The 26,331-nt window shown below is 40.3% G+C and overlaps 1 protein-coding gene across 4 annotated transcripts in view; it reads right to left on the reverse strand.

The window, feature by feature from the left end:
- Positions 1-1,604: 1,604 nt before the first annotated feature.
- The window catches only part of RALGAPA2 (Ral GTPase activating protein catalytic subunit alpha 2), a 297,122-nt gene continuing 272,395 nt past the window's right edge, over positions 1,605-26,331 (reverse strand). For 3 of the 4 annotated variants that reach the window (XM_074949738.1, XM_074949737.1, XM_074949736.1), the window contains one exon: positions 1,605-3,230. In XM_074949738.1, coding sequence (XP_074805839.1) covers positions 3,076-3,230 — 155 coding nt within the window. In that variant the 3' untranslated portion in view covers positions 1,605-3,075. Of the gene's footprint in view, positions 3,231-7,991; positions 8,032-26,331 lie in introns of all 4 variants that reach the window. The other variant, XM_074949739.1, reaches the window with a different exon arrangement.

A 26,331-nucleotide genomic window follows, 5' to 3' on the forward strand; every position in this document is an offset into this window, starting at 1 on the left:
AGATATGTAACTTATTTCACCATGGAAGTCACTAATGAAATTGTCTGGAGGTTTCCATGAGAATTGCATTTATTTATACCCAGTCTGAATTTTGGCCAATAGCTCTGTTCTCTTAGCCAAAATGCAGGTGGTCAAAAATGGTGCAGGTAAGCAAATGACACTCTATTGTATCCATATTCATCCAATGCATTCAAATCTACTACATTTATTACTGCAATACTGGGAATAAAATCCATTGCCACAGGATCAATGTACCTCGTTTTAACTTGGCATCTAAACAAAGGACCAGAGTAGCTGTATATATCACAAAGATACATTTTTTACATTTAACATATTTTAAATCAGTGAACTGAGATTTAATTGATTTCTGAGGAGTTAAGAAAAGGGTGTACTTGTTTGTTTTATACTACCAAAACCCTCGGATTCTAATTTTCATTTTTTAAAGAAGAAAATACGCTTTTTTATAACAGGGAAATAATAATTCTGCGCTTTCATTCTTCCCTGCATTAGAGACTGGTGTCGTTTTAGAAGGAAATATTTTGTCTCATTCAGAAAAATGCTCTTTGAGCTACTCCACCTGGTGTGTATTTGACACACATTTTACTGGGTAACTAAGCACAGTAACTCCTTACCCAACAATGATTAAAATGAAAACACATTAGATAATGCAATACACATTTTTTTCTAACTTATTTTATAGACACACAATCAGAAAGTTGCAAAGAACAAGGTTTGAACAGAAAGTCAAATGGCAATCAGAAATGTCAGCAATTCAATTATGCTCTGTGCCAGGAGGCTGGCTGCATTTACCTGCTAGCTAGTGTAGACTATGTACTAACATCACAAGTAACAATTTCTAGTTTCTGCTCTGGATAATGAGTGCATCCCATTTTAATTTTTCCTGATAAACTGGTTACCACTAGAACCAAATAAACTAATACAAAAAGTCAATAACAAAATGCCAAGCTATAACTTATTACTGTAAAGATTTATCAAATAGCATTCATTATTTACAGAGAATAAGCACAGATCACTGTGAACGTGAAAATAAACATTCACTTAATGTATACACAGAAACTGAGTGCAAAAACAAAAAGCCCAAATAAAAATGGCGACCCAATGGTGCATTTAGCTTTACTTAAAGTAACTCCCCTTCAGTTCAGGTAAGAAGTCACATTAAGTTTTTCAGGTGTGCATCCAACTTAATAAACACAAACAAACAGAGACTATGTTAACTAGACCTGAGGAAGATTAGGAAGATTACAGGGGTATGATACAAAAATCAGACATATATACGAACACTAGTAGCCAAAATGTCAAAAAACAAACTTACGGTAACGTTAGGTGTCTGACAACTGCCCCCTGTCCCTCCACCAAACAAAAAAAGAGTCAGGAAATTCAGTTTTGAAACTCCGCCCATTTCATACCCTGTTGTTTCTAGGTATTACAGCATTATTATATGGAAAATCAACTTCTGTTTAGAGACCTTTGCAATACAAAGTCATACTGGATGACAGAATTTCAGCCTTAAATCTGAATTCCCTACCTTCTATTAAGTGTTTAAGTGGTTACAGTGTGTGTCTCTTATTTTCCTCGCTTTTATGGTAATATTAATTTTCTAAAAGTACAAAAATTTCCCCTTAACTCCTCAGAACCACTATTCACTGAAATTGTACTGAGGTTTTTTTATATCCAAAACATTTGCACAATATGCAGATCACCAAAAGAACACAATGTAATGTATCCTTGGAAGGTTATTACAATATCTAGGACTAACTAGGGATACTTTAATTTGCAGATTATTGCACTGTTGATGTGCTATGTCAGTGTGGCTACTGAGGATGTGTACTGGCTCCCAGTTATACAAATCTGGTTGAAAAGTAGTTATTGCAAATGTGCAATATTTGCTTTTCTAAATGAAATCACTGGTCATTTTATTTTTTCCACACAAACAGAAAAAAGTGATTAGCTCACATTATGCATTAATCACATGCAACATTTCATATGACAAAATGACCCTAGGTCCAAAGATAGTGCTGCAAAAGAAGATTTCTATCAAAAAATAAATGGACAGACAAACTAAATGGTCTGAACCAAACTGTACAGGTTAACATCTCTAATCTGTATTACATTTTATAGTATAAGTATGAATCTTTGTTAAGATACCAAAAAAGCCAAAACCGCAAACCCTTAAATTTACCAGCATTGGTATGTGATGGTTATAACCAACAATAAGAGATAGAATGCAGGGGTCTTAATTCTGCTCTCTGGTATGTTAATATGCAGCATCCCACAAAGGGCCCAATCCTGTGAGGGTCAGCGCAAGCTCAATTTCAGGATTTTACTAAATGAATGGGGACATGCACCCTTGAATAAAAGGGCAAGATTAAGCCAAGTGACTTTAATCCAGGTCTTGGTGATTTATGCAATTAGCAGCACTTTCCTAGATTACAAATAAATTACTTAAAACAGCTATTTGATACTTATGGTTTTTATGCACAAAAACTGTACTGGGGTATCAATTCAAAACAGAAAAGGAAGGGAGCACTTGATGACATACTGAGAAGCACCCAAGTCATTCACTCACTCTTAAGAGAAAAAGTCCATCATGTTTAATTAAATGAAAACTTGTTTTCCATTTAGACAAAATTTGCTAATATACACACAGGTGTTAAACTATAATTGGAATGATTAAACGATCAACACAATGAAAGTAAATTAAATAATTGGTTTCAATACTTGCTTTGCATCCTCTTCCTGTGACAGCTGTACTTGCATCTACAGATTCTAAGGGAAAATAAGTGAGTTACCCCACATCAGTTAAATGCCTCACACACTAAAAAAGATCCAGTTCTGACAGTTATTTTGGTGACAACGATAATCAAGTGTAATGCATGACAGGTAAATCAAGTGATAGCTGTCCATCAATAATTTAAGTTTTGCCACATAAGGGAACTGTACACTTCCTTATATGCTCATCCAAAGCATGTAGCAATGTTCTAGTGATACAGTAAATGATTTTATTCCGATTTTTTTTTCAAATTCCCTTGAATAGGCTTCCCCTTCCAAAGTGCTTTAATTTGAAGATTTGCTGAGAGCACTAGCAGAGCGCCGAAGTTTCCCAGAGGCTTTGTTTTTCGTGGCATTGGGTAGTGTTGGAGAGATCTGCTCTGCTAACTCTATTCTTGTGGTTACAGTAAGATCAGCACTTGCACTCATAGTGAGACAGCCTGAAAAGCAAGTGGGCAAAGAAAATAAAAATGTATTATTAGAACAACAGAATGTGTCTAATGACAAAAGTGCTTCCTAAGATACAAAAAAGAAACCAAAATTCATCCCGTACGACTCCACTGAATTGACCAGAGTTGCACTAGGAATATGTTTGGCCCAAGGAACCTAACGGTTAAGAAGAATGAGCTTCTCATACATGGTAAGGAGGCTAGTATTGGCTGCTTCCAGAGAAGGTAACAAAAGACTAGGTTGTGACTTGAACTAAGTGCCCAGGCAGGGGAGTACGAACCTTCTTTACACCCCTCTGCTGTCTACCCAGACCTTGAGACTGAGAGTGCAGGAATGAGCAGATTCTGCCTGCGCCAGCTCCTCCCCCACCTCAGAGCAGGTGTGTGGGGACGGGTGGAGGAGTGGGTAGAGTCTTGGCTCCACTCTCTCAAAGTGCTGGCCAGTTCAGCTGAGCTGGCACAGAGGCTATATAATTTACTGCTGCCCCCTGAAGCAAGGAAGGAATTGTGTGGGACTCAGAGGAGTGTTTCTAGGTCACAGTGTCTCTGGGGTCTACTCCTAGGTTGGTGCTTCAAGGTACAATATAGCTCTAAATCTCCCTCTTGCACATGTATTATTAAAAGTGCTAGTTTTTGTTTTGTGTTTCACTGAATGGCTCTGCAGTATTTAATTTCTCTGTTTCTGAGGACTGAAAATTAGTTTCCTTAGTATTACTATTTCTGATCATACTACAACAGTAAGGTGCCTTAACTGCTAATGCTGAAGAGAAAAAAAGCAACGTCTTTTTAAACAATTCCATTAAGGAAGCCGTAAACGAAATCACCATAATTTCTGGTGTATTCAAGAAGGCTATTTAAGAACTTTATGCAAAGCTTAGCAAATCCCTGTTAGCTATCATATAGTCCACATGTATTTACACATTGTTATTTTACACATTTAAGTTACAACTCATTCATTCCCAAAAGGTGATTACAACTAGAGGTCAGGACCAAATAGCTTGTCTGAATGAGAACAGATGAGGACACAGCCATTAAACTCAAAAGTAAATGAATAATATTAAAGCATGTGTGCAACTCTTGTCTTTCCCCAGTGCAATTATAATCATGCTCTGAGGAATACAAAAATGCATGCTGCAACACAGTTCTGTTGTTGCTACTGTCGTTTTGACTTGTCCCAGGACATTTCTGTAAGCGTGAATGCCATTTCATCAGCTCTCTCCTGGTGCAATATTTTTAAACAATGGTATAGTTCTCCCTGTAAATCCTCAATACAAATATTTTTATTAGAGATGGGACTGAAGCAAAGCCCCTTATCCAAACACCTCCAAACCTCTGGGGATGGAGGAGGAAGATTTAGAATCCAAACTCAAATCTGGATCTAAATTTCACAGTTGGCCTCTATGTCTAAAAAGGGCTGAGCATCCACAAACTTCAGACCTAGAGCTACATTTTGCAGCGTAAGCCCATCTCTAATTTATCTACATACTATATTTTCAGATTGCTCCTGTACCTGGATTTAATTTACTTGTGTTAAGATAACGTTTTACATGTTTATAGAACCTTGCATCCTGAATGATCCCAAAATGTTGCAGATACTGTGCACAAACCCCACCACTGAAATGCATCCGCTACTGAATTACATCTGCAGTGGAAGCTGGCAACCAACTGGTTGAATAGCACACTATACAACAGCGGAAGGAGGGAAATAATTGGCCCAGAAACCATGGGGTAAACCATGCCCTTATGAAAACTATCAGGAAATCCTTCATGTCCAAGAAAAGATGACAGGACATCAGTTTGTAAGGTCTTAACTGAAAGATACCCCTGTAGTAAACAGCATGATATTCCATTTACCTTGGAAAGACAAAGGACTAACTTGAGTCTGCTGGGATTTGAACATATGGTTCTAGGTATTTTAAACCTGATACTAAGGGCCACTAAACTACCTCATCCCATCCCTTCTTGTAGTGACCATCCCTTCTTGTAGTGACCATAAAACTAATAAGCCAGACTATGGATGTGTAAAGGAGCTGTAAACCCAGTCTAACGGGTGTTTTGCTTTGCTGAAGCAATGGAAAGCAGCCTCTGCGCACTGGTGAACCTAGCCCAGTATGTTTCTAAACTAAAGCATTTTCATTTGAATCATTCTTTCCTGATGCCTGACAGAAGGGACCCATTCTAATGACTGCAGCTAGCATTTTAACCATGACTCCATGGCTTTAGTTTCTCCCTGAAGGGGTTAAGATATTTTACAGAAAGTATATTTCATAAATTATAAGTTTAGCAGACAGATTCTCACAAATCAATTACACAAAAAGCAACTCCCAGTGGTGTAGCTGCAAGCAATCCTGGGTTGTCTTCTGAGTGCTTCTAGAAATTCAGCTGCACCACTGTGAGCTAGATGCCTGTATTAATCTTACTTCCTCTCAGAAGCAAAGTCTGGAAATGCAACAGCACAGTCAGTGTCTCAGTTTGTTTCCTTACGGTAAGGTTTAAAACACAGCACTTATGACAAGAGTGAAACTTGTAATCATTAAATGCAACTATGTTACTAAATATCATTCTAATGCATGAAAAAACAAAAGAAAGGACAATTCAGTTGCTGTTAATCTGAAAGCATTTACTGCTCATTTGAAATTCTTAAACTAATTAACAAACCCGATACTCACATTTCATATGATAAAATATAAAACTGGTAAGTAAAAAGTCAGTTAACTATTTCGAGCAGAAAAAAAGCACTTCCAAATAAGTGAAAAATGTGATTTAATATGCAAAGACATTTTCTATGAAAAATGTGGACCTATTAGTTTTGGCTTAGAACTGGAAAATTGGTGTGTTTTCCCTAAGAAAGAAAGTGTGTGTGTGGGTGGGGAGGATGGGATGGGGGGATGTGCTGTATTTTACATTCCTACAGCTAAGCAGAATGGCAGATGGTCAAAATAATACAATTTTCACCAAACGGGCAAGCTGAAGCAATAGTCATGCAAGCTCTCAACAATACAGGTCCTGCACATTTGAAAAGCAGGGCAGTTCAAACAGTGTGTAAGAAGGCATAGCCACACCTAAGCATTTAGAATCATCCCCAACATTCCTTTAGCCTTTGGAGTTTGTACATTCCATCAGTCAAAACTTTCTTCTGGCAAGTCCTTAACTATGCAATCAACCTTGAAGCTCCCTCTAAACCATCTTGATTGATAGGTAGACAGCAGCTGCAGAATGAGCAAGTAATAACCACAAAAGATAAAGGCTTCCATACAAATATTGTAATTCCACTTGCAAGCTGTCTGGCATGAACTCAAATTACTTGGCCTTCTTCTAGCAATGGAAGCTTGGAACTTTATTCAGATAACACACTCTAGCCCACTTAACTATGCACCAGTTTAGTGACAGGAAACAGGACAATACCCACATATGTAAAAATAAACAATACATTAATGTAAAGGTTACAATGAGATTTCAAGATTTTCCAACAGCCCAAAGGAGGTTTATCTAAATTTATATTCTAAATTTTTTGGGGGGGGGGGAATTGGCAGCACAAAAGTTCTAACTCATCAAAGCAATTATAAAAATGGCCTGGTAAAAAAGTCCATCACTAAATAATGAACATTAGCGTCTGAGATTCTGATTCATAGATGGCTCCGTTTTCACCCTCTGAAATACACAATTCAAACACAAACACCTACCAAAAGATACGCTAAGCCTAAAATCCTCATTTCAGGTAATGTAAAACAATCAATCATTTATAAGCATGGAACACTTTTTAGATGATACAATGTGGGTTATAAATAACCATTCATCAATCCACTGAGCTTCTAGTTTGACAGGTTATTATTTAAAGGCTCTTGGGTTGCATCCATCTGTGAATCAGGATTCAAGGAGTTAATTCAGTGTTTCAAGCCCTCTTTGCCTAAACCCAGGCTACCGCTGAGCGTATCCAGCCAGCATGCTGCTGTCAGGCTGCTTCCTTCCATTCGATCAGTGCATTGGAAATTGCCCAGACAAACAAACAGAACCGAGGAGCCTGCAAAGGTCACACCTGGCGTGTGGCCGGCCGGCCTGCCTGCTCTCCGGGTCCTAAACCGCACCCCCAATTGCCAGGTTCAGGGCACTCTGTGTTTCCCCTCTTTTGTTTTCTTTTCCTCCCCCAGCTGTTCCATTCAGAGGCCCAAGTTCAGCAATCTGCCCTCCCCAGAAAGGGAGGCCCTTATTAAGCTGAGCTAACTCAAAGGGCCAGCACAGCACGTGCCACTCCTTATCGGCCCCATCTCAAGATCCTATTCCATGGTGCTTAGCCAACAAAAAAGTAAATGGACTTAACTCCCATTGGCTCCCCTGCAGCAATTCAAACAAAAGTGCAAAGCAACAAAGACATTTTCCACTATGGCAGGTGTTGGTGTCAGATTCCGCCTGCAGCAAACAGGAGCAGAAGAAAGAATGAAAAAAAAGTATGCGCTTCTCAGACATGCAGGGGGATGCTAACAGGGCAGGCAGCCGGACTCTTAGAGCTGTTACTCAGAGGTGAGCATAGTCAGGGTCGCTCTTTTCCAGCACAGAGCTTGGAACTCATGTTTTGGGGGAAGAAAAAGAGACCCGGCCTGAAGATGAGGTGGGACTGCAGTGAGAGAGAGAGAATGAACCACACAAACCAAGAGTTGTTTCAGCTTTATATTAGCAACAGAAGGAAGGAAGGAAGCTGGTTAGTAAATCTAGCGTGATGCCAGTGCTGTAGCCTGCTCGAGGTGTCACTCTTACCTTTGTCAATTACCGTAATGAGACCTTTACATATTTTAATCTAAAGGGAAAAAACAAAATCATATAAATAAAGGAACAGCACACCTACTGCTCTGTTATGAGGCTTATAGACATTGCTTACACCCATTTAGTTGTGCAAGAACACTGTGCATCTTAAAGCAAACTAAACATTCAGAAAGTAAGATATCATTCATAAGTGGAAAATAATGATATTGCTTAAAGTTCACATTAGTGCTGTTATCTGGCGAGGTGTAAGTGGGAGGAGCAGACCCACACTTCTCTCCAATATCGGTTGAAATATGGAGAAAAAATTTGAGCACACAATTATTTCCACCCAGTTTAAGGACATATTACATGCACTTTACTATGAAATTATAGACATTTTAGTGCTCTGTTCCTGTCAGTCAATTAGTGGCTGTACAATTTCCAAGAGTGGTAAACTCTGAAGTTTCATGAAGATTTAAATAGCTTTTACCTGCTGGTCAAGTTAAAATCAGCAAGTGATTATATAATGTTAAGCTCTTTGGACTACATTTTTATAATGTAGAAGCCCACTTGTGCATGCAAAAATGCATGTACAATTGTGTGCATACAATTTGTACAACCGCATGGACAAATAAGATATTTGCATGAACAAATGATGATTCAGATGATTCTGTGATCATTTCTATAAGCAAATACTTGATTTGTGTGAAAAATTATGATAGTTGTATTGTGCAATTGCACATCGTTTTTGTGCATGGATCTCAGGCTTTATATTTCTGTTGCATTATGTCTAAAAGGGGATTACAACAATCAGTTTGTAATAAAGAGGAAAATTATACTTCTAATGAATGGTTTGTGATCCCTGGAAAATTAAAAGAAGTCAGTTTAAAATAATTCAAGTTTCTGATAGAGCACCCTTTAAACTGCATGTAGATTTTTTTTTTTAATCCTTAAAAAAAAATAAGAGTTTTTTCTTCTCTGCTGATATTTATAAGGCTCTTTCCATCTGGGGAGGGAGGGCAGTCCTGAAAGCAATACCAATAAATACGCTCTGTCCCATTCCTTTTTACCCCTCCCGCTCCTGTCTATATGACGGCCTGCTGCCTCAGTTTCAGCTTTTCTGCTAACACCCTCTTGCATTTGCTGTGGAAGAACATACATGTGAGCTCTCCTAGTTCATGAGGGTGATTTCATCCCCCTAGAATATGACACAGGAAGTGCAACTGACCAACACCAGAACAGTGAAACTGACTGGAAGGGATGTTAAACTTACAAAATAAATAAACTGAAAAATACTGTTTTCTCTGTGATCTCTCTCCATTCCAATAATTTTAGGTGTTATTGTAAAAATAGATGCATGTTATTCAGTGGAAAATGTGGTTTTCAAGTTGATAGCATCCTTTTAATAGTATCTTCAACAACTACATTTTAGATGAACATAGTGCGTGTCATCTCAAAGAGTTTAATAAATGGTATACACACAAGAATTCAGTGCTGCCAACCGTCAAAATTTTTATCATGAGTCTTGCAATATTTGGTGTTTTTTCTGAAAGCCCCAACTCTTGGAGTCATGTTATTAGATGAGAATCTCATCTTTCATTTAAAAATAGTTTCTAGCCCTCATCGGTGCTAAGAAAACTTGGAAAATGTGAACCCTAAAGGCTCAAATACCAGAAAAACAAATGAAGAGAACCCCCACATTTTTTATTTTAAAAATATTCTGATTTCTAAGCAAATCTCAAGATTTTTTGAGGCCTGACTCATTATTTTTGAACACAGGGGGGAGGGGTGTTTGGCAAAACTGGCAATTGCTTTATCACTAATATCTCATGGGTGGGAGGGTAAAAGGAAGCAGAAGATGGACAATCAGACAGCACAGTACAAAATGGGGAAATTTTGACCAAGTTGACAAATCTCTTTTTTCACAAGAAAAGCTTGCAGACTTGATCTGAGTGTAACTGATAGAGCAATACCTGCTTGAGTCTGCAGAAAGCCTGAAACAATAGTTCAGGTGTCTAATGGGTTGTTAACTCTGACACCTGTTGCGCTGTGGGCAGCCCTGACAACACCCTCTCAGCAGTTACTTGATCATAGCTCTGCTGAGGTGGTGTTGCCAAAGCAGTCTCTGCTTTGGTGGGTAGCGGCTGAATTCTCCCTACCTCTCGGATGGAACTCAACCTGCCAACATAGGGACAGCTGGTGAGAGCAGGGCCAGGCCTACCTGAAGAGAAGTGGTGGAGGGCTCCCCATCACATAAGTTTATTGGATTGCTCTTGCCCCGTTCCAAGGAAGGCCAGAGCCATGAGGGGGCCTCATTTAGGGAAGTGCCTAGGATCCTTGATTGTCTAACTCTAGTCCTGCAAACCAGTAGTTCCACGGTGTTGCAGTATTTTGCACCTGATGTTTAGGTATCTAAGGATATGTTTATACTGCAATTAAAAACCCATGGCTGGCCTATGCCAGCTGACTCAGACTAAGGGGCTGTTTAACTGTGGTGTAAATGTTTGGGCTCAGGTTGGAGCTCGGGCTTTATGACCCTGTGAGGTGGAAGGGTCCCAGACCTCAGGCTGTAGCCTGAGCCTGAATGTCTACTCCACAATTAAATAGCCCCGTAGACCAATCCTGAGCCAGCTGGCACCAGCCAGCCATAGGGTGTCTAACTGCAGTGTAGATATATCCGCAGGGTCTCTCTTCAGTGCAAAACGTGTGTTCTTAATTTAGGTTACAATAACAGTGAAGACAAGGCAACTCTGCTTTCAACTCGGATTAGCAGCTCTAGTTCAATCCAGGCTCCTCTATAGGCTTCAATTCAAGCTGTTAACCCGAGTTTAAAAGCCAGCTGCCGTGTCTTCACTGCTATTTTAACCTGAGTTAGCTAACCTGAGTTAAACACTCATTGTTTGGAATGAAGACATACCCCAAGTCATCTTTTTTCATTTTATTACAACTTTATTCACGTCAAACCAATAGAAATAGGTTAGCTATCTGCCATTCTCAACCGACTCTTGAGTCTTGGTTCTGAAACTTTCTCGTGAACTCTTCTTTCCTTCTCTTTTCTCACTTTGGTATAAGTGTGTGATTTTGGGGGGTAAAAGGATTCTTCTTATACCAATAATACTGACATTATCATCTGTCCATTTAGTGCATGATAGTGTCTCTTTCCCCCAAATAATTTTTAAATCAAACACATGCTTGAAATAAAGCACGTCATTTTATAGGTGCAATGCCTGAATCAAAGAAAAAAATACAGTATCCAAGGAAAGAATGCTCTAAGAATATAGATGGACTGCAACTTTGCCGCAAACCTTTTTCACTTGACATTGAAAATCTTAGTTTTAAAATATTAAATGCTAAAAGTATTGAAGATACATTTCCTTGGGGACGGAAGTGTAGCCAGACAGCCAGCCCCCCACCCCCTCAGACCAGCATTGCTGGGAACACAAGGGAGCCAAAACAACAGGGCACTTAACATAAATTCCAGCACAGCCTTTGAAGCTGTGAGAAGCACAGGTGTGCTGCTACAATGTGCCTCTGGGAACATATACAACGATTAGGCTCACAGCAGACAGAGAAGCTGTGACAGACATGGCTCTTAGCCCCTACTAAATAGCGTGATGCACACACCCCAACATCCTAGGTGGGAAAATATTTACCCTAATAAAAGGAATGTCCAGTAGTCGAAACTTATTGTTTCTCTCCCTTGCAAGTGTAAACTACTCTTGCAAGATCTGGCGTCGCCCAGACAGACCAGCCCCAATTTGGCATGAGAAAGGAGAAAGAGAATAAAGGAGTACAGAGGTATAAGTATGGGACCTACAGCACCATGCTTTTGAGTGCTTTTCACTATCTATCTGCTGGTCAGATAAGTGACAGCCTCCCAAGGCTTCTGCAGCTAAGAGGGTCCCTAAGCCTTGTCCCTTATTCGTCTTTCCGCGGAATTGAGTGACCGATCCTGGCTTGGCACCGCTGGAATCGAGAGATGCAAGGAGGGTAAGAAGCACCCACACCTGATCTCCTATCTTTAGTGTACACATATTTTGAAATAGAGCTCTATACTTTGTTTTCTTTCTTTGGGATTGTGGCTTCAGTTTTGTAACTTGTTTGTGTGTGTAACATCTCTACATTTAAATAAGTAGGCACTAGCAATTTTGTAACCACATGATTAGAATCTAGTTTAATAAATTTTGGTAACCATTTGTGCATAAGCCTGACTTGTTTCTCTGGTTTACTGTAAAGCAGCCAACACAATTAAAGAACCTCAGCTGTTTTGGCTATAAAGCCTGGCCATTAGGTGAGAGTACTAAGAGCCTAGCGTTGAGTTGTGCCGCCTCCACGGGGCAAACTCTTGGGGCGCCTGTCAGTCAATCCTGACTGCCCGCTGCGAAGGAGCTCTGAGCTCTAGCAGTTAAAGTCACGGGTGTGGAGAGGCTCTTAGTACTGCCATTGGGGCACCTGTCAGTCAGTGTTGACTGCCCACTGCGAAGGAGCTCTGAGCTCTAGCAGTTAAAGTCACGGGTGTTTAGGACCTTGGGGCATCCGTCAGCCTAGCCCGGGCTGCCCGCCGCGAAGGGACAGTGCGTCCTAGCGGTTAAAGTCACGGATGGTATAAAACGGGCATAGCTGGCACCTCACCAAACATCCTTGGCCATCGGCTAACAGGAAAGCAGGAGTTTCCCAAAAGGGTTCATCGCTGGGAAACTACAGGCACGTGTGTTTGGTACTGAAAGGAATAAGCTGCGGACCTGTTCTTTCTGTCTGTCTGTCCCTTTTCACAGCAGCATCTGAGGGAGTTTGTTCGTTCTTAACACACACACAGCCACACTCCAAAAAGATAGAGAACAACAATATCTCATCTGTAAATTCAACCTTAGTCCCTTATTCCTGCCACTCCTCACTTTCCATCATACTTATATGGCTCCCATTACTGTGGTATCCACCTTTAACACATTAATAATCACAACACTCCTGTGAAGTAGGAAAATACTATTACCTCTATGTAAACACTGGGGGGGGGGGCACTGAGGCACAGAGAGACTAAGTGACCCACCCAAGGTCACACAGGAAACCCATAGCAGAGCAGAAAACTGAACCGAGGACTCCGAAGTCTGAGACAAACACCCTGACCACTGGGCTAGCCTTCCTCATAAGTTATTCCGTGATGGTGGTATTTCTTAGATGGCTGCCTCAGTAGTGTGTTCCAGGTTAGGAACTGTTATCTACCCAAATATCCCTGCTCAAAGATTGAAGGGAAGACAATCTTCTAAGGTTATAATGCAGTGACTTTAACTCAAAACAATTCAAGACTCATAAGAATATAACAGCTGCCAGACTGGGTCAGACCACAATTTATCTAGCCCAGTATCCTATCTCGGACAGTGGCTTGTACCCAACCTTCAGGGGAGTGTGCAAAACAGGGCAATTATGAAGCAATCCACCTGTCTTTCACTCCTGGCTTCTGGTAGTCAGAGTTTTAAGTCATTCTGAGGAGGGGGTTGCATTCCTGACCATCTTGGCTGATAGCCTATCCTCCATGAACTTACCAGTTCTTTTTAGAACCCAAGTTATACTTTTGGCCTTCACAACATGCCATAGCAATGAGTTCCACAGTTTAGTTGTACATTTTGTGATAAAGTACTTGCTCTTGTTTGTATTAAACCTGCTGCCTATAAATTTAATCAAGTGCCCCTGCTTTTTGTATTGCATGAAATGGTAAGTATCAGTTCTCTATTCACTTTTTCCACATCATTCATGATTTTATAAATCACTATAATACCCACCCCCTTAGTTGTTCCTTTTCTAAGATGAATTGCCCTTATATACACCATATATTTCCAGTGTGTGTATCTTTTTTCCCTTCTGACCCTTTCAACATGTGGCATGTCAGGCACATCTTCTCCTTTCAGATGTCTTGTGTCATGGCCCCCTCCCTCCCTGACTCACAGCTCTGTTACACTGTTCAGGATTCTTTGATATGCCTGACTTTTCAGACTGGACACCCTCTTCCCCTAATTGTACTGGCTTATGGTATCTCTAAAGAGGGAGATTTTAGTCTCCCCCTAATGTAAGGGATTAACAATTTAGGTTCCTATTTTTCAGAACATCTTTGGGCTTGCCTACAAAAACACTGTGTTTGCAGCAAGCTGGGGTACAAATATACCCTGCACTAGCCTGCCAAGCAGTAAGGGTCAGTATGGACCCTGCTGCCACATGCTAACCGTTCCCTAGTGCGCTTTGATATACCCCACTTTGAAATGGGAGGAGATCAAAGCACACTAGGGAATGGTTAGCGCACAGCAGCAGGGTCCAGAGGGACATACTGCACGGCACGCTAGTGTAGGGCAGACTGACTCCCCAACTGCCACATACTAAATGTTTTGTAGACAAACCTGTTCATAAATTGAAGTTTCTTTGTAGGAGTTTCTGCGCTGTAATTGTTTCTCAGTTGACCCTCTCACCTTATTACCCAAAAAGGTGTCCCTCCCTCCAAGGGCCTTCTGGTCTTTCTTCTGGCCCAATAACCATGATTTCACATGATGATTGTCCTTGCTGGACCTGTTAACTTAATCCCAGCATACTGTCTGTCTTGCATCTAAAGTTTAGAGAGACAAAGCTCATAGAATTCTTATCTGTCTCAACATTTAATTCTAATCAAATATGGATTATTCACAGTTTAAATGTAATCTGTCACATATCTGGGGTAATTATTAAAATACAGTTGTAAATGTGCCTTGCTTTAATTTCCATTTGAGATTGGAATTATGCAAGAATTTAAACATTTTTTATGATGATCAGATTTATCCAGTGATTCAAACGTTTACAAATAAAATTGTTATAAAGAGTCTGACACTTCTAATTATAGAGTGTATTGGGACAATGGAACTGAGATATCTGCTTTCTCTACAGGAGAAAGACTAGGGCCAGGTCTAAACTACAGACTTTTGCAGTATTAGCTATGTTAGTCAGAGGTGATGACGTGTGATATAACTGACATAGCTGTGCCAACAAAAGCCACTAATATATAAATGGCCTAAGATATTTAAGGCCTATGAACTATTCCCTGGTACTCTGGGAAAGAACTAAAATCACTTACCCGAAACTATGCTAAGGAGACTCCAGTGCACTTTGTTTTGAGAGCTGGCCTTTTGTCAATAGGTTCTAAGATTGATCAAAGCTGCATTGTTTATGAGGTAAGATTGCTTGGGTAACAAGAATACTGAAAAATCTCTGGAAAAAAGACTGCTATGGACTAGTGCCTAAGAGACTGTAAATCAGGAATAACCCACAGTTGGGATCTGTATCGATTCTGTCTTTCCTTTTCTTTGCCCTCCTTTATTTCCTTCTCTCAAGCTATCAGTCTAATGGTTGTCATGTCCAATGAACCTGAGGCCATGATGTCTTGTAGGTTTAAGAATGGATCCTAGAGAGTTCTGGATTTGGTCTTTATCTGCTTATCTGACACCATCCCCACTGTATCCTACTACCGGGAAAGAGGAGAAAACTTACTCTAATAACAGGACTTTGCCTCCAATCCAGCCATCCAGATTGACCTAAGATGTACCAGGGAGTCTGCCTGCCAGAGAAAAGCACAACTCCTACCTGAACTTGACAACAGTCACTACTTATCTACTTCAGCTGGACCATAAAAAGGAGTACATATTTAAATGTTTTCCTTTTCCTTTCTCTGTTGGCCAAGTTTGGCTGGGGAAACTGATTGGCAAAACTAACATCAGAGTGTTTTGGTTGTAACTGGGTAAACATTTCCTTCATTTAATGAAAAGATTGAGAAAGAAAAGCTGGGTTTATAACATGCAATGCTTAAGTAAATAAAGACAGAAGGATTAGCATCGGGGCGGTGTGATACAACATGGCCAGAGGGCAGCAGGAAGCCTTATTCCCTGTAGAGGGAAGAAAGTTTGCTATAGATTAATTAAAGCACCTGAAGCCAGTCACCTGATAAAACCCTCCTGCTTCATTCAGACAGGGGAAGGAGTTGAAGCAGAGTGGTTTGGTGTTGGAGCAGAGGAGAGTTTGGAGCAGTGCTGCGGTGGGCTCAGAAGACCAAGACTCTAGGTAAAGGGATGCCTGGTTTGTGCAGAGGGAGGGTAGGAAGCCCCACAAGCTGAAGGGCAGGAGAAGGAAGTAGTCCAGGAGAAGGAACCACTAGTTCAAGCGGTTTACCACTATCCCTAGGGCCCCTGGGCTGGGACCCGGAGTAGAGGGCCGGCCCTGGTCCCTCCCTCTCCACTCCCCTCCTCTAGGACACTAGTGGGGCAGTTAATACCCCAGTTCAGGAGCGAGAAACGGTGCCCTGAACCCTTCCCAAAAAGTGAAAGTGTGAGTAATGCCGGCAATTTGCCACAGCAGTTATTAAAGAGTTTAAAGCCTTAGACTATGAGAAAGAACCTTAAACTATTCTATTACCCTTTATTTGCGTTACCATCGTCACGGACCAGGACATCACTGTGCTAGGCGCTGTACAAAAAGCCAGTCCCTGCCCCAAGTAGCTTCCAATCTAAGTATAAGATAAGAGACAACAGATTGATACAGACAGACAGGGGACTACAAGTAAACAATGTGAGAACACTGGTCTGGATGGCAGCCAGTGGTCTCTGCACATCAAGAGCTTAACCATTGTCTAGTTTTTTGTAGGATATCAGGGCAAAGGAGAGTGCTAAGGAAGGATCTGAAGGTGGATAATAAGTTAGCTTTGCAGATTTTTATGGGAAGTGCCTCCCATGTGCTTTGGGCAGCATGAGAGAAAGCACAAAGGTGCTTGTTTGAAATTTTAACAGGTGGACAAAGGAGTCCAGCATCATGGACCGATCAGAGGTGAGTATAAATAGTTTGATAGCAAATGAGAGATGATAGGTAGAGTGGGGATTGACTGTGAGGGGCCTTGAAAGTGAAGACAAGTAGCAGATGAGAGTTTTAGCTGTGTGAATACACAGGAAAGACTGTATCTTAAAGATCTTATACAGAAAGAATTGGCATGAATTAGCTATAGCCTAGATATGAGTTCCTAGAGTCTTAGTGCTGGCCCTGGTGTGCACAAAACAACATGTAATTAACCTATAAGCCATGACAGGTCTATGAAAGTCTTTGGTTTCAGGATATTACTGTCATGTCTACTCTTCAAATAAACAGCCACAAAGAAACTCCCTAGTAACTCTGCTTAGCACTTCAATATCCTGTATTTCTAAACCTGCATGGACACTGGTTACTGCAGTTATAATCACAGTGTAACTGGAAACCTTTAGCCTACGTGTTCAATTCAGTATATTTTGAAGAAACCATCAATTTAACAGACAATTGTAGCTACATTCACTCAGAAATAAACATGTTTTAAACACATTATGATCAGAAATGAAGATCTACAGTAACAAGCTCCAGGAGTGTGGGAAAGGAAAACACTAGAATTCCATTTGCACAATGTGTTAAGAATGTCGTGTCTGGTGTAATCTATTAAAGGATTTGATAATCTTTGTTTATACATAACCACTCATTTCAATCTTTATTTGGATCTCTCTCATTTGTATCTTTTTGCTCAAAAAATTTATTAAACCACATATTCACTACATAATCTAACTTTTAGTTATATTTGAAGATTCTTTTTTTAAAATAGTTGAATTTAAACTGAAAAGAATGTACATGAAAATGCTGCATGTGATCTACCGTTCCCCATGCCATAGCTATAACAGCTGTTATGCAGCACATTTCTTTGGGCCAGCAGAACACACAAAGCATATGGAGGATGTCAATGCAAAGGCCAGCTCAGCCCTGACTCTGCTGGAGACTGAAATACGATAGGACTCAGCCTTTATTTTTAGGTTCAGATGCAAAGCCGACTGAAGTCAATGGGACTCTTTCCAGTGACTTCAGTTGGCTTTGGATCAGGCCATTGATAATTGTCCAGAGGAGGATGTAAAACTACTGTACAAGAAGGGTTAAGGTAATAATACCTAGCTTTTATACAGAGCGTTTCATCAGTAGATATCAAAGTGCTTCAGTCTTTAAATGCATTTACCCTCACAGCGCCCCTGTGAGGTAGGGCTGTGTTATTCTCCTCAATGTACAGAAGGGGATCTGAGAGACAGAGGGGCTAAGCGATTTGCCAAGGTCACACAGGAAGTCTGTGGCGGAGCAGGAAACTAAACAGGGGTCTAGACTAGTGCCCTAACCTCTGGGCCATCTGTGGTTCAGAAAAAGACAATCACCTGACACTAAGAGCCCCTTGAAATATTTCCAGGGATGTGAACTTATCCTGAGAGAAGCTAATCACCCATGACTCCCACTGATGGCAATGGGTGCTCAACACCCCTCAGTATCAGGCCCTTTGTTATAGTAGAGAAGTTAAAATCAAAAGCAATGCTCTGCACTAAAGAAATAATTAAAGCAGAGAGGTCTCTGGTTAGCCTGACATCACTTCTGCAATTTCTCCCCAGCCATCAAAAACTCCACAAGCCTCCTAAGCTCCACGGTCAGAGGAGCTACAATCGATCTCAAGGAGGTATGTCCCTCTTGAATGAGGCCATAGAATGCTGGAGATCACCTTAAAATGCCAGCCAACCCTGCCTCCTTCTCGGGGTGGAGTTGGTGAATGGGAATGACACCATCACACGGGGGGCTAGCTCATGGCTGGCTGGCTGGCTGACATTTGTCAGCCAGGGAAAAAATTTTAAAGGGGCTATACTGCCTGGAGCGCTCTTGCTGGCTGACAGGTCAAGCAGCTGGAGCTGTCAGCTCAAAAGAAGAGAGAGGCCCATCAAGTTAATATTTCTTCCTCTACAAATTGATTGCTAGGGAGGATGCTCCCCCCACCAATCTATTGTCTCTTCCAGAGATCATGGAGGGGAGAGCTTCCCCAACCCAACCAACAATTTAAAGAAATGGGACCAGGCAGAGAGACTGATCGCTCTTTGCAGATCATAGCCACTCCACGCATAGTGGTTACAACACTTGAGGCCGGGAGTAGCTCTGTAGTCTAAGCAGCCCTAGGGGGACAGATACAAATTGTGAGCAATGGTATGCAACGGGCAGAGAGAACTCCCGCCCTGATCCCCTAAACAACTTCCAGCCACGCACTGTTTTTTCTTCCCTTTGTAGAGCAGGATGGCCTTTCCACATGGCAGGTCAAGCCTGCTGCATAGCTATTGTATGCAACCTTCTTAAGCCTCACAATTTTGCCTGACTAGATCCCGAAAAGAGCAGGGCCTAGATCCTCAGTTGGTGTGAATCAGCATGCCTTCAGTGGAGTTCACCAACCTACACTGATTGACACTATCTCAGGATCTGGCTGTTGGTATTTACTACAGCTTTTTAGTCACTGATTTAATAGAACATTCCTGACACAACTTACACATTTACTACTTAACTCCAGTATTTCTTTTTCCTGAAAAATATGCAAATCATCTGCCAACATATGCAATATTAAATAATTTTTAAAATGTTAAGCGTGTGATCAACCTACAAAAATCAGGAGAACAGTGAGTTTAGCGTGAGAGTGTCTTCTTCTCATATTCCATTGTACATAGCTAGTGGAGGAGTCTCAGAATTCTGAGACTCATCATACCCATTAGCAGATCACTGAATTAAGGAGGGTACAGCAGCCTGAAAGAAGAAATTTCATTACTGGAAAAGGAGAAATGACTTTGGCTGTAATTTTCAGTGTTGTCCTTGTGACCATGGCAGGCATTTGTGTTTGAATGAGATTTCTTCATTACTGCCAAGCTTCTTCAGTGAAGTTACAATTTTGCTTATGATATCAGTTTGTTGCCAAGGAAATGACTCTGATCTCACAAATTCACTACTTAGCATCCAGAAGATGGACCAGAATTTCTGTGCTATGTTGTCTGAACACATTGATTCTAAATTTACTATAATGAGCCATACAAAATTATGGAAAATGTGAAATGGATTTATGTTTCAGTCAGATCTAAGATTTCCCCAAGATGAAAGGGTAAATTTTGCTCCTCCCTGTAAAATGTGTTTCTATGGGGGACTCCAACAATCTGAAAACTACAGAACTTTTCCTCCTTTGTTAAATCAGTTAGCGCCACCAACCAGCTGACAGAAACTTTGGCACCTCTTCATCCTCAGCTACCAAAGCACACTCTCTGGCCTGTTGATAGCTTCCCAAGATGGAAGGACCAAAATCTCCCTCTCTGCTTAGGGGGCTCTGACAACTGGGTTGCTGGGCCTGGCCTAGCAAAACCCAAACCCAGACTGGGAGGACTTATCTAGGGAATTTTCCATAGGTTCCTTGTACTACAACACTCAGGATCACAGGCCCAAAAGCTGCATCAGTGGGAGCTTTGATGCAGATGGTAATGGCATGGATGGAACGCCAAGAGTCCATTTGACAGGTTTCCTGTACTGACACAGATTCTCTCTTGGCCTAGGAGGAGACTATGTTATCAGAGGAGGGAGCTCTAATGCCTATGGAATAGGGAGACTGCTATGTATGCTTCCTTAATACATACACAAACCTATGTAGCAATGATTGAATCCGACTGGGAATGATTTTCCTCTTTTGTGGGAGGGAGGGAGGGAGGCCAAGGAAACAGCAGAAACCCTAAATTCCCTGTAGGTAAAACTTCAAGGCCCCACCACCACCTACAGAATGCCAAACCCTTTCCCTACACAGAAAGAAAAGGAGGACTTATGGCACCTTAGAGACTAACCAATTTATTTGAGCATAAGCTTTCCTGAGCTACAGCTCACTTCATCGGTTTCCCTACACAGAGTCATCTGAGGACAAAATGGTAAGAAAATCAATGTCCAGATCCCCATGGAGCTCAGAATTAATCTTGTGAATACATCTGGGAAGCAGATGAAGGTTTACTTTATGGGATACCTGAAAGAGGAACTGGCATTGCAGAAGAGGGCTGCCAGCTCACCCACTCTCCATGGGAAGGAAATGGCTAACAGGAAGGTCGCTTTTATTGAGCCAAAATAAGGGTCCCAACACTACACACTTGAAGGGAGAGGTATGGAGACACAATGGAACTAGCAGCAATGGAGACAGTTACTAAATTGTGGTTTCTAGTTATTGAATCCAAATTTGGAGTCAAAAGGGTCCTTTAGGCATGCAGTACCTTACATAGTGAGAGACGATGACTTTACTGAGGATGCAACTGGAGGGTCTATACAGGGCAGAGTATCCCAGAAGATGACACACCTTTTTGGTAATCTATAAAAGTTATGCTTAGCCTTACCTAAGGCTAAGCATGACATAAGGTTTCTTACAGGACTCAGCAATTAACTTTTAAATATCTATGTGAATTTGGAAAACTCCGTCTGGGCTTAGACAGTAACTTTCTCTTATCTATTATCAAGGCTTCAAGAATCTATCCTGAGGGTCTTGTGAATCTCCCTCCTATCACTGATCTATCTCCTGGCACCTAACAATTTTTAGAATGCAAAGTCATACTGAGTTCAATCAGACTTTGCAACAGACTCCGTACTAATCATAATCTATTACGTTTCCTCTACATTTGGAGATATCAATTCTTCCATTTCAAAAACAATTTTTAACAGGAGCGATCCAAGCACAATGCAGGCATGGGCTATATACGATTCTTCAGCTACAGCACTCCAGGCTGGACATGCAACACCTCAGAGGCAATTCTAGTTTTGCCTCTTTCCTGATCAGAAAATGTCAAACTGCCACATGGTGTTGTGAAATGGACCTATCTCCTCCGCAGAATAGGAAGCCACCATCACTCCGGGAGGGGCAGGGTCCCAGAGCCCAGGAACCAGCCTGAATCCAAACGTCTACACTGCAATTTTACAGCCCCACAGCCTGAGCACCGCAAGTCTGAATCACCTGACCCAGGCCAGCTGCGGGTGTTTAACTGCAGTGTAGCCATACCCAACGTGTTCACAATGAACAGCGAGGAGTACAAAGAAAATCAAAACTAGAAAAAGTGTCTTTTTAAACAACATGGCTGCACTGAATGTTTCTTTCCCTTTAAATAGCAAAAGGGATCAATGACAGCTAAACACTCAGCAAAAGGTATTTTAAAAAATAGTAAATATGTCTTGGGCAGAGAAAACATTTTTATTATACATTCTAGAAATAAAAGAAAGATTAATTCTTTTATATCATTTTTTTAAAACAAAAGCAAAACAAACAAAACAAAAAATTGAGCAACGAGGCTGCTAAGTTTCAATCTTATGTAAATGAGCATGCAAGATTTCCACAGCCTTAAAAACCTGGGAATGCTGGAAACAGCTACAGTACACTTAACTGAAGTGTTGCTCCTGGGCAATGCTACAATACTCATTAAAGAATCCCTTTATCAACATATATTATTGGGTGCCACAGTTTTCCTATATAGTTTTCCTGTTAGTCCAGTGACAATAAATAAAGGCTGCCTAAAAGAAAAAAAAAGTGCAATCTGAGATTCATTTGGCTTTCTTTTCATTCTGCAATAGCCATCGGCTACTAAAAAGTAAAGATTTACACTATTTATATGCTTTCTGATAATGTCAAGCATTATGCTTTATTTTCCAAATCATTAGCATGCACAAGAATGACCTCATGGTGAACAGATGCACTTGGATATGGCAGTGATTAGATCAGTCCTCTCAGCAGTCAAGTGTGCCCATTCCAATTAACCCTTTGAAGAATCAACTGCAAGTCTACAATATTAAAAGAATGCTTGCAGACACAATTTCTGGATTCTCATGGTCAGCAGAAAGCGACCATGACGGAGTATCCAAATGTGCAGCACAAAGCTCTTTCTGAAGGAACTGTTATTTAAAGTCTGAATATTGATTCCCTTTTCTAGAACTTTCAAGTGTTTACCTCTCTTAGCAGTTAAAACCACTGTCGGGCTTCTAATCTTATACTGCTACTCTGTTTCATCAATAAGGGCAATTAGACTTGGAAACATATTTTATGCACCTGTTAGTACATATGTATTGACCATTTAGGATTGCTTTTTTGAAAGGATGCACCATCAAGTTGCACTTTCTGAAGTTTGTGTGGAGTACTAGTATTTTGTCCAATAAAATTGTTTTTGGTTTTTTGACCAGGGGAGGCAGGACGAAGAAGAGGAAAGGATTGTAGCTAAGAACACCCTTTAAAGTAGGAAAATCTGCAGAGGGACAGGATGAGAATAATTAAATACTATAGGACTACTAAGGACTTCTTGGGTTGACTCTTATACACAGCCTAATTAAAATAAGGCATGTAACCTACCAGTTTAGCAACAAAGGATCTTATTCTGATCTTTTGATCCTAAATCTGCACTTCCCATAAATGAGTTATGGGGTGTTCATTCTGCCTAGTATTCTGTATTTTCAGTGTCTAAGATGCATGGAGATCTAACACTAAATATAAAGAGTTAAAGGCCCTGGTCCTATAAAGAGTTACACAAAAACAACTGGACTACTCCCATGCATAAAGGTAAGCACCTGCATAAACGTTTGCAGTATGGGAGCCTAAGTCAGTGCACACTTTATAATCCATGTCACATGTGAGTCTGGGGGCAACATCCATTCTGCAGCATCTTGTTATTTGCTAGTAGTCTGAGGTTATGTAACAGAACATAAAAGCACAAAAAAGGTAATTAATAATAATATACAAATTGCATATGTTAATGGCTATATTTTCACTGCACTAATTTATAGTATATCACAGGATGCTTTTTGAATCCTATGTTGCATTAACTGCTTAAAAAATCCTAGATAAAATAAAACTGTACTACTGGGATTGTGTACAGGGAAAATTGATCCCTGGGGTTGTGTATCTGTATATACAGTGATCATGGATTACGATGAGGTGATGTTGAGGATAGTATGGGTGGAGGAATGGGCCCTAAATTCACCATGAAGGCTTAAGCTGTTCAGGGTCAATTTTTCCAGTTGGCTTGCTACTTGGAAGAGGATAAAAACATAGATAGATGGGCCTGCCTTGGGCAGTTCCACTTTTCTTTGCAGGTTTCATCTCTCTGTTTTGGGATGAGCATTCCCCTTGGAGTAACCTGAGATCTTACCAACATGTGTCAAATTTCTTAAATGGAAGAATGCCACTTCCACACAAATTGCACAGCCAACCTGTGCTACATACACATGTAAATAAGGTAAAATTCTGAACTACATGAGACATGATGGATGATATAATGTGTATCTACAAATACAGCACTGGTAATACTTACTAGCTGAAATTATCACAATTTGTGTTTGCTTGCACTCAAACTTGCTCTGGGAATAGTTCACTTCAAAATAAACCCACCCCCCTTTTCCGGACATTGATGTGAATAAATAAATGGATGTGACCTAATTAAAATGAATTTAACAGTAGCTTGCTTTTTATTTTAAAGGAATCGCATTACCATCTCATGAAGGATCACAGTATTCCACATGTGCTCATAGAGATACAAATACACAATGTCCTGATTGATAGTTTTATATATTGAGTTAGTAAATGGAAGATCTACTGCAAAGTACTAACCTAAAATGTGATGATAATGGAAATATTATATGAATACAGATGTCCCTGATCTTACAGGTGGATGTGTGTGGGCAGTCTACTGTGCCCATCCTGAGCTCCACTCACTTCAATGGGGCTCTGTTGGCTCTTTTTGAAGCATCAGGGCCTATATTAGTGCTTAAGCCCTGGGACTATTCAGCATTGACAACGATTGTGGAATTACATCAGTTATATCTGGTTTCAATATTGATTTAGAGCCTAAGAGTTCACAATCCTGAAATCTGATTATAATAGGACTCAGTAATCCTGACACTAAACAAATTAGCAGCTAAGCAGTAACAGGTAAAAGTATGGATAGATTTTCTTTTAATCCTGGAATAGGGAAATTCTTGAGTCATGAAAAGAAAAGGAGTACTTGTGGCACCTTAGAGACATCGGATGCCGATGAAGTGAGCTGTAGCTCACGAAAGCTTATGCTCAAATAAATTGGTTAGTCTCTAAGGTGCCACAAGTCCTCCTTTTCTTTCTGCGAATACAGACTAACACGGCTGCTACTCTGAAACCTGTCTTGAGTCACGGATTTACATGTCTTTGTAAAGGCTAATATGACAAGTAATTTTCATGATTTAGGGAGTTGTCTAATCTAGAAAATTCTATTTTAAAAATAATAAATAAATTATTCTCTTCTAATACACAGCTTGAAACCTTACGATATAGAATTTTCTAAAGCCCATAAATGAAATGAATTTCTCAAGTATACAGTTTGCTGTGTTGTTCTTCCAACATTCTCTAATTACAACAGATCTTTTAAATCAGGTATTAGCTGTCTTATAACACTGAGTAGACTAAAGATTTGCTCAGTCAGAACAACTTGAAACCTTGGAGGGGAATAAGGGAGACTGGCAGGGGATGCTTCCAGATTCAAGCCTGGATCTGGATTTTGTGCCTCTGACTATAGCTGGGCAAACTGAAATCCCAGATCTGAACACCCCTGAACTTTGGAGACTTGAGTTTTGGTATCTGACTCATGACTGGCCCTACTATTATAACAGGCTGAACTAAAAATATGCTTCCAAACATACCCAAACTTTGGAAGGCTGAAAATCAGGATCTGAATTTTGTGACAAGTTCTGATCAAGAAAAATTAAATCACATAAAAAATGATTCTAGTACTTAATGCTTATTTAACAGTTCTTCTGAACACTTTAAATAGATCTTAACTAAGTATTTTTTTGCATAACAGATATTATAGAATTTAGAAAATAATGTCTTTTCTAATTATGCTTAATTTGATCAGAATAAGATGACCAAATAACATATGCAAATGTGGTGGAACAGAAGTATGGAAGACTGATGAAGACAATAAAATATGCTTAATGTATTTTAAAATTCTGCCAAGATGCCTGTATTTTTATTTGCTGATACCTAAACAGATACATGACTCAAAGTTTCTAACAAAACTGGGTATGAAATCTACACTTCTAATGAAATTGATAATTTTTTTGTCTCAGAGTTTTGGCAGGGTATATAAAAGAATTTAATTCACAGCTGTTCTACTTTTTTAATGTAGAAAACATTAATCAAAGCTTTAAGTTATAAGCTTTTCTAATGTTGTTTAGTATTCCAGTTCAACAAAGATCAATAGAGGCCATCCCTGTGTTTCTTGACGCCTCTCCAGGAAGCAGAGGCGCGATTATGTAAATAGCACTGGTTCCCCTTTACTTCTGCCAGCTTGCTTATCTCCAAAGCCTTCTGCCTGCTGCTACTGGCGACCAATACAAGTACATGCATATACCTCTTATCTCCTAACAAAGCTCTGAAAGCTCAAGGATTGGAGCCAGTAATGTTAAACAATGATGCATGGCTGATTTTATTTGTAAGTGATTTATTTCAGTAAACGTAATTTCTTCCTTCAAT

This window comes from Natator depressus, chromosome 3, assembly GCF_965152275.1.
Source record: "Natator depressus isolate rNatDep1 chromosome 3, rNatDep2.hap1, whole genome shotgun sequence".
Lineage (NCBI taxonomy): Eukaryota > Metazoa > Chordata > Testudines > Cheloniidae > Natator > Natator depressus.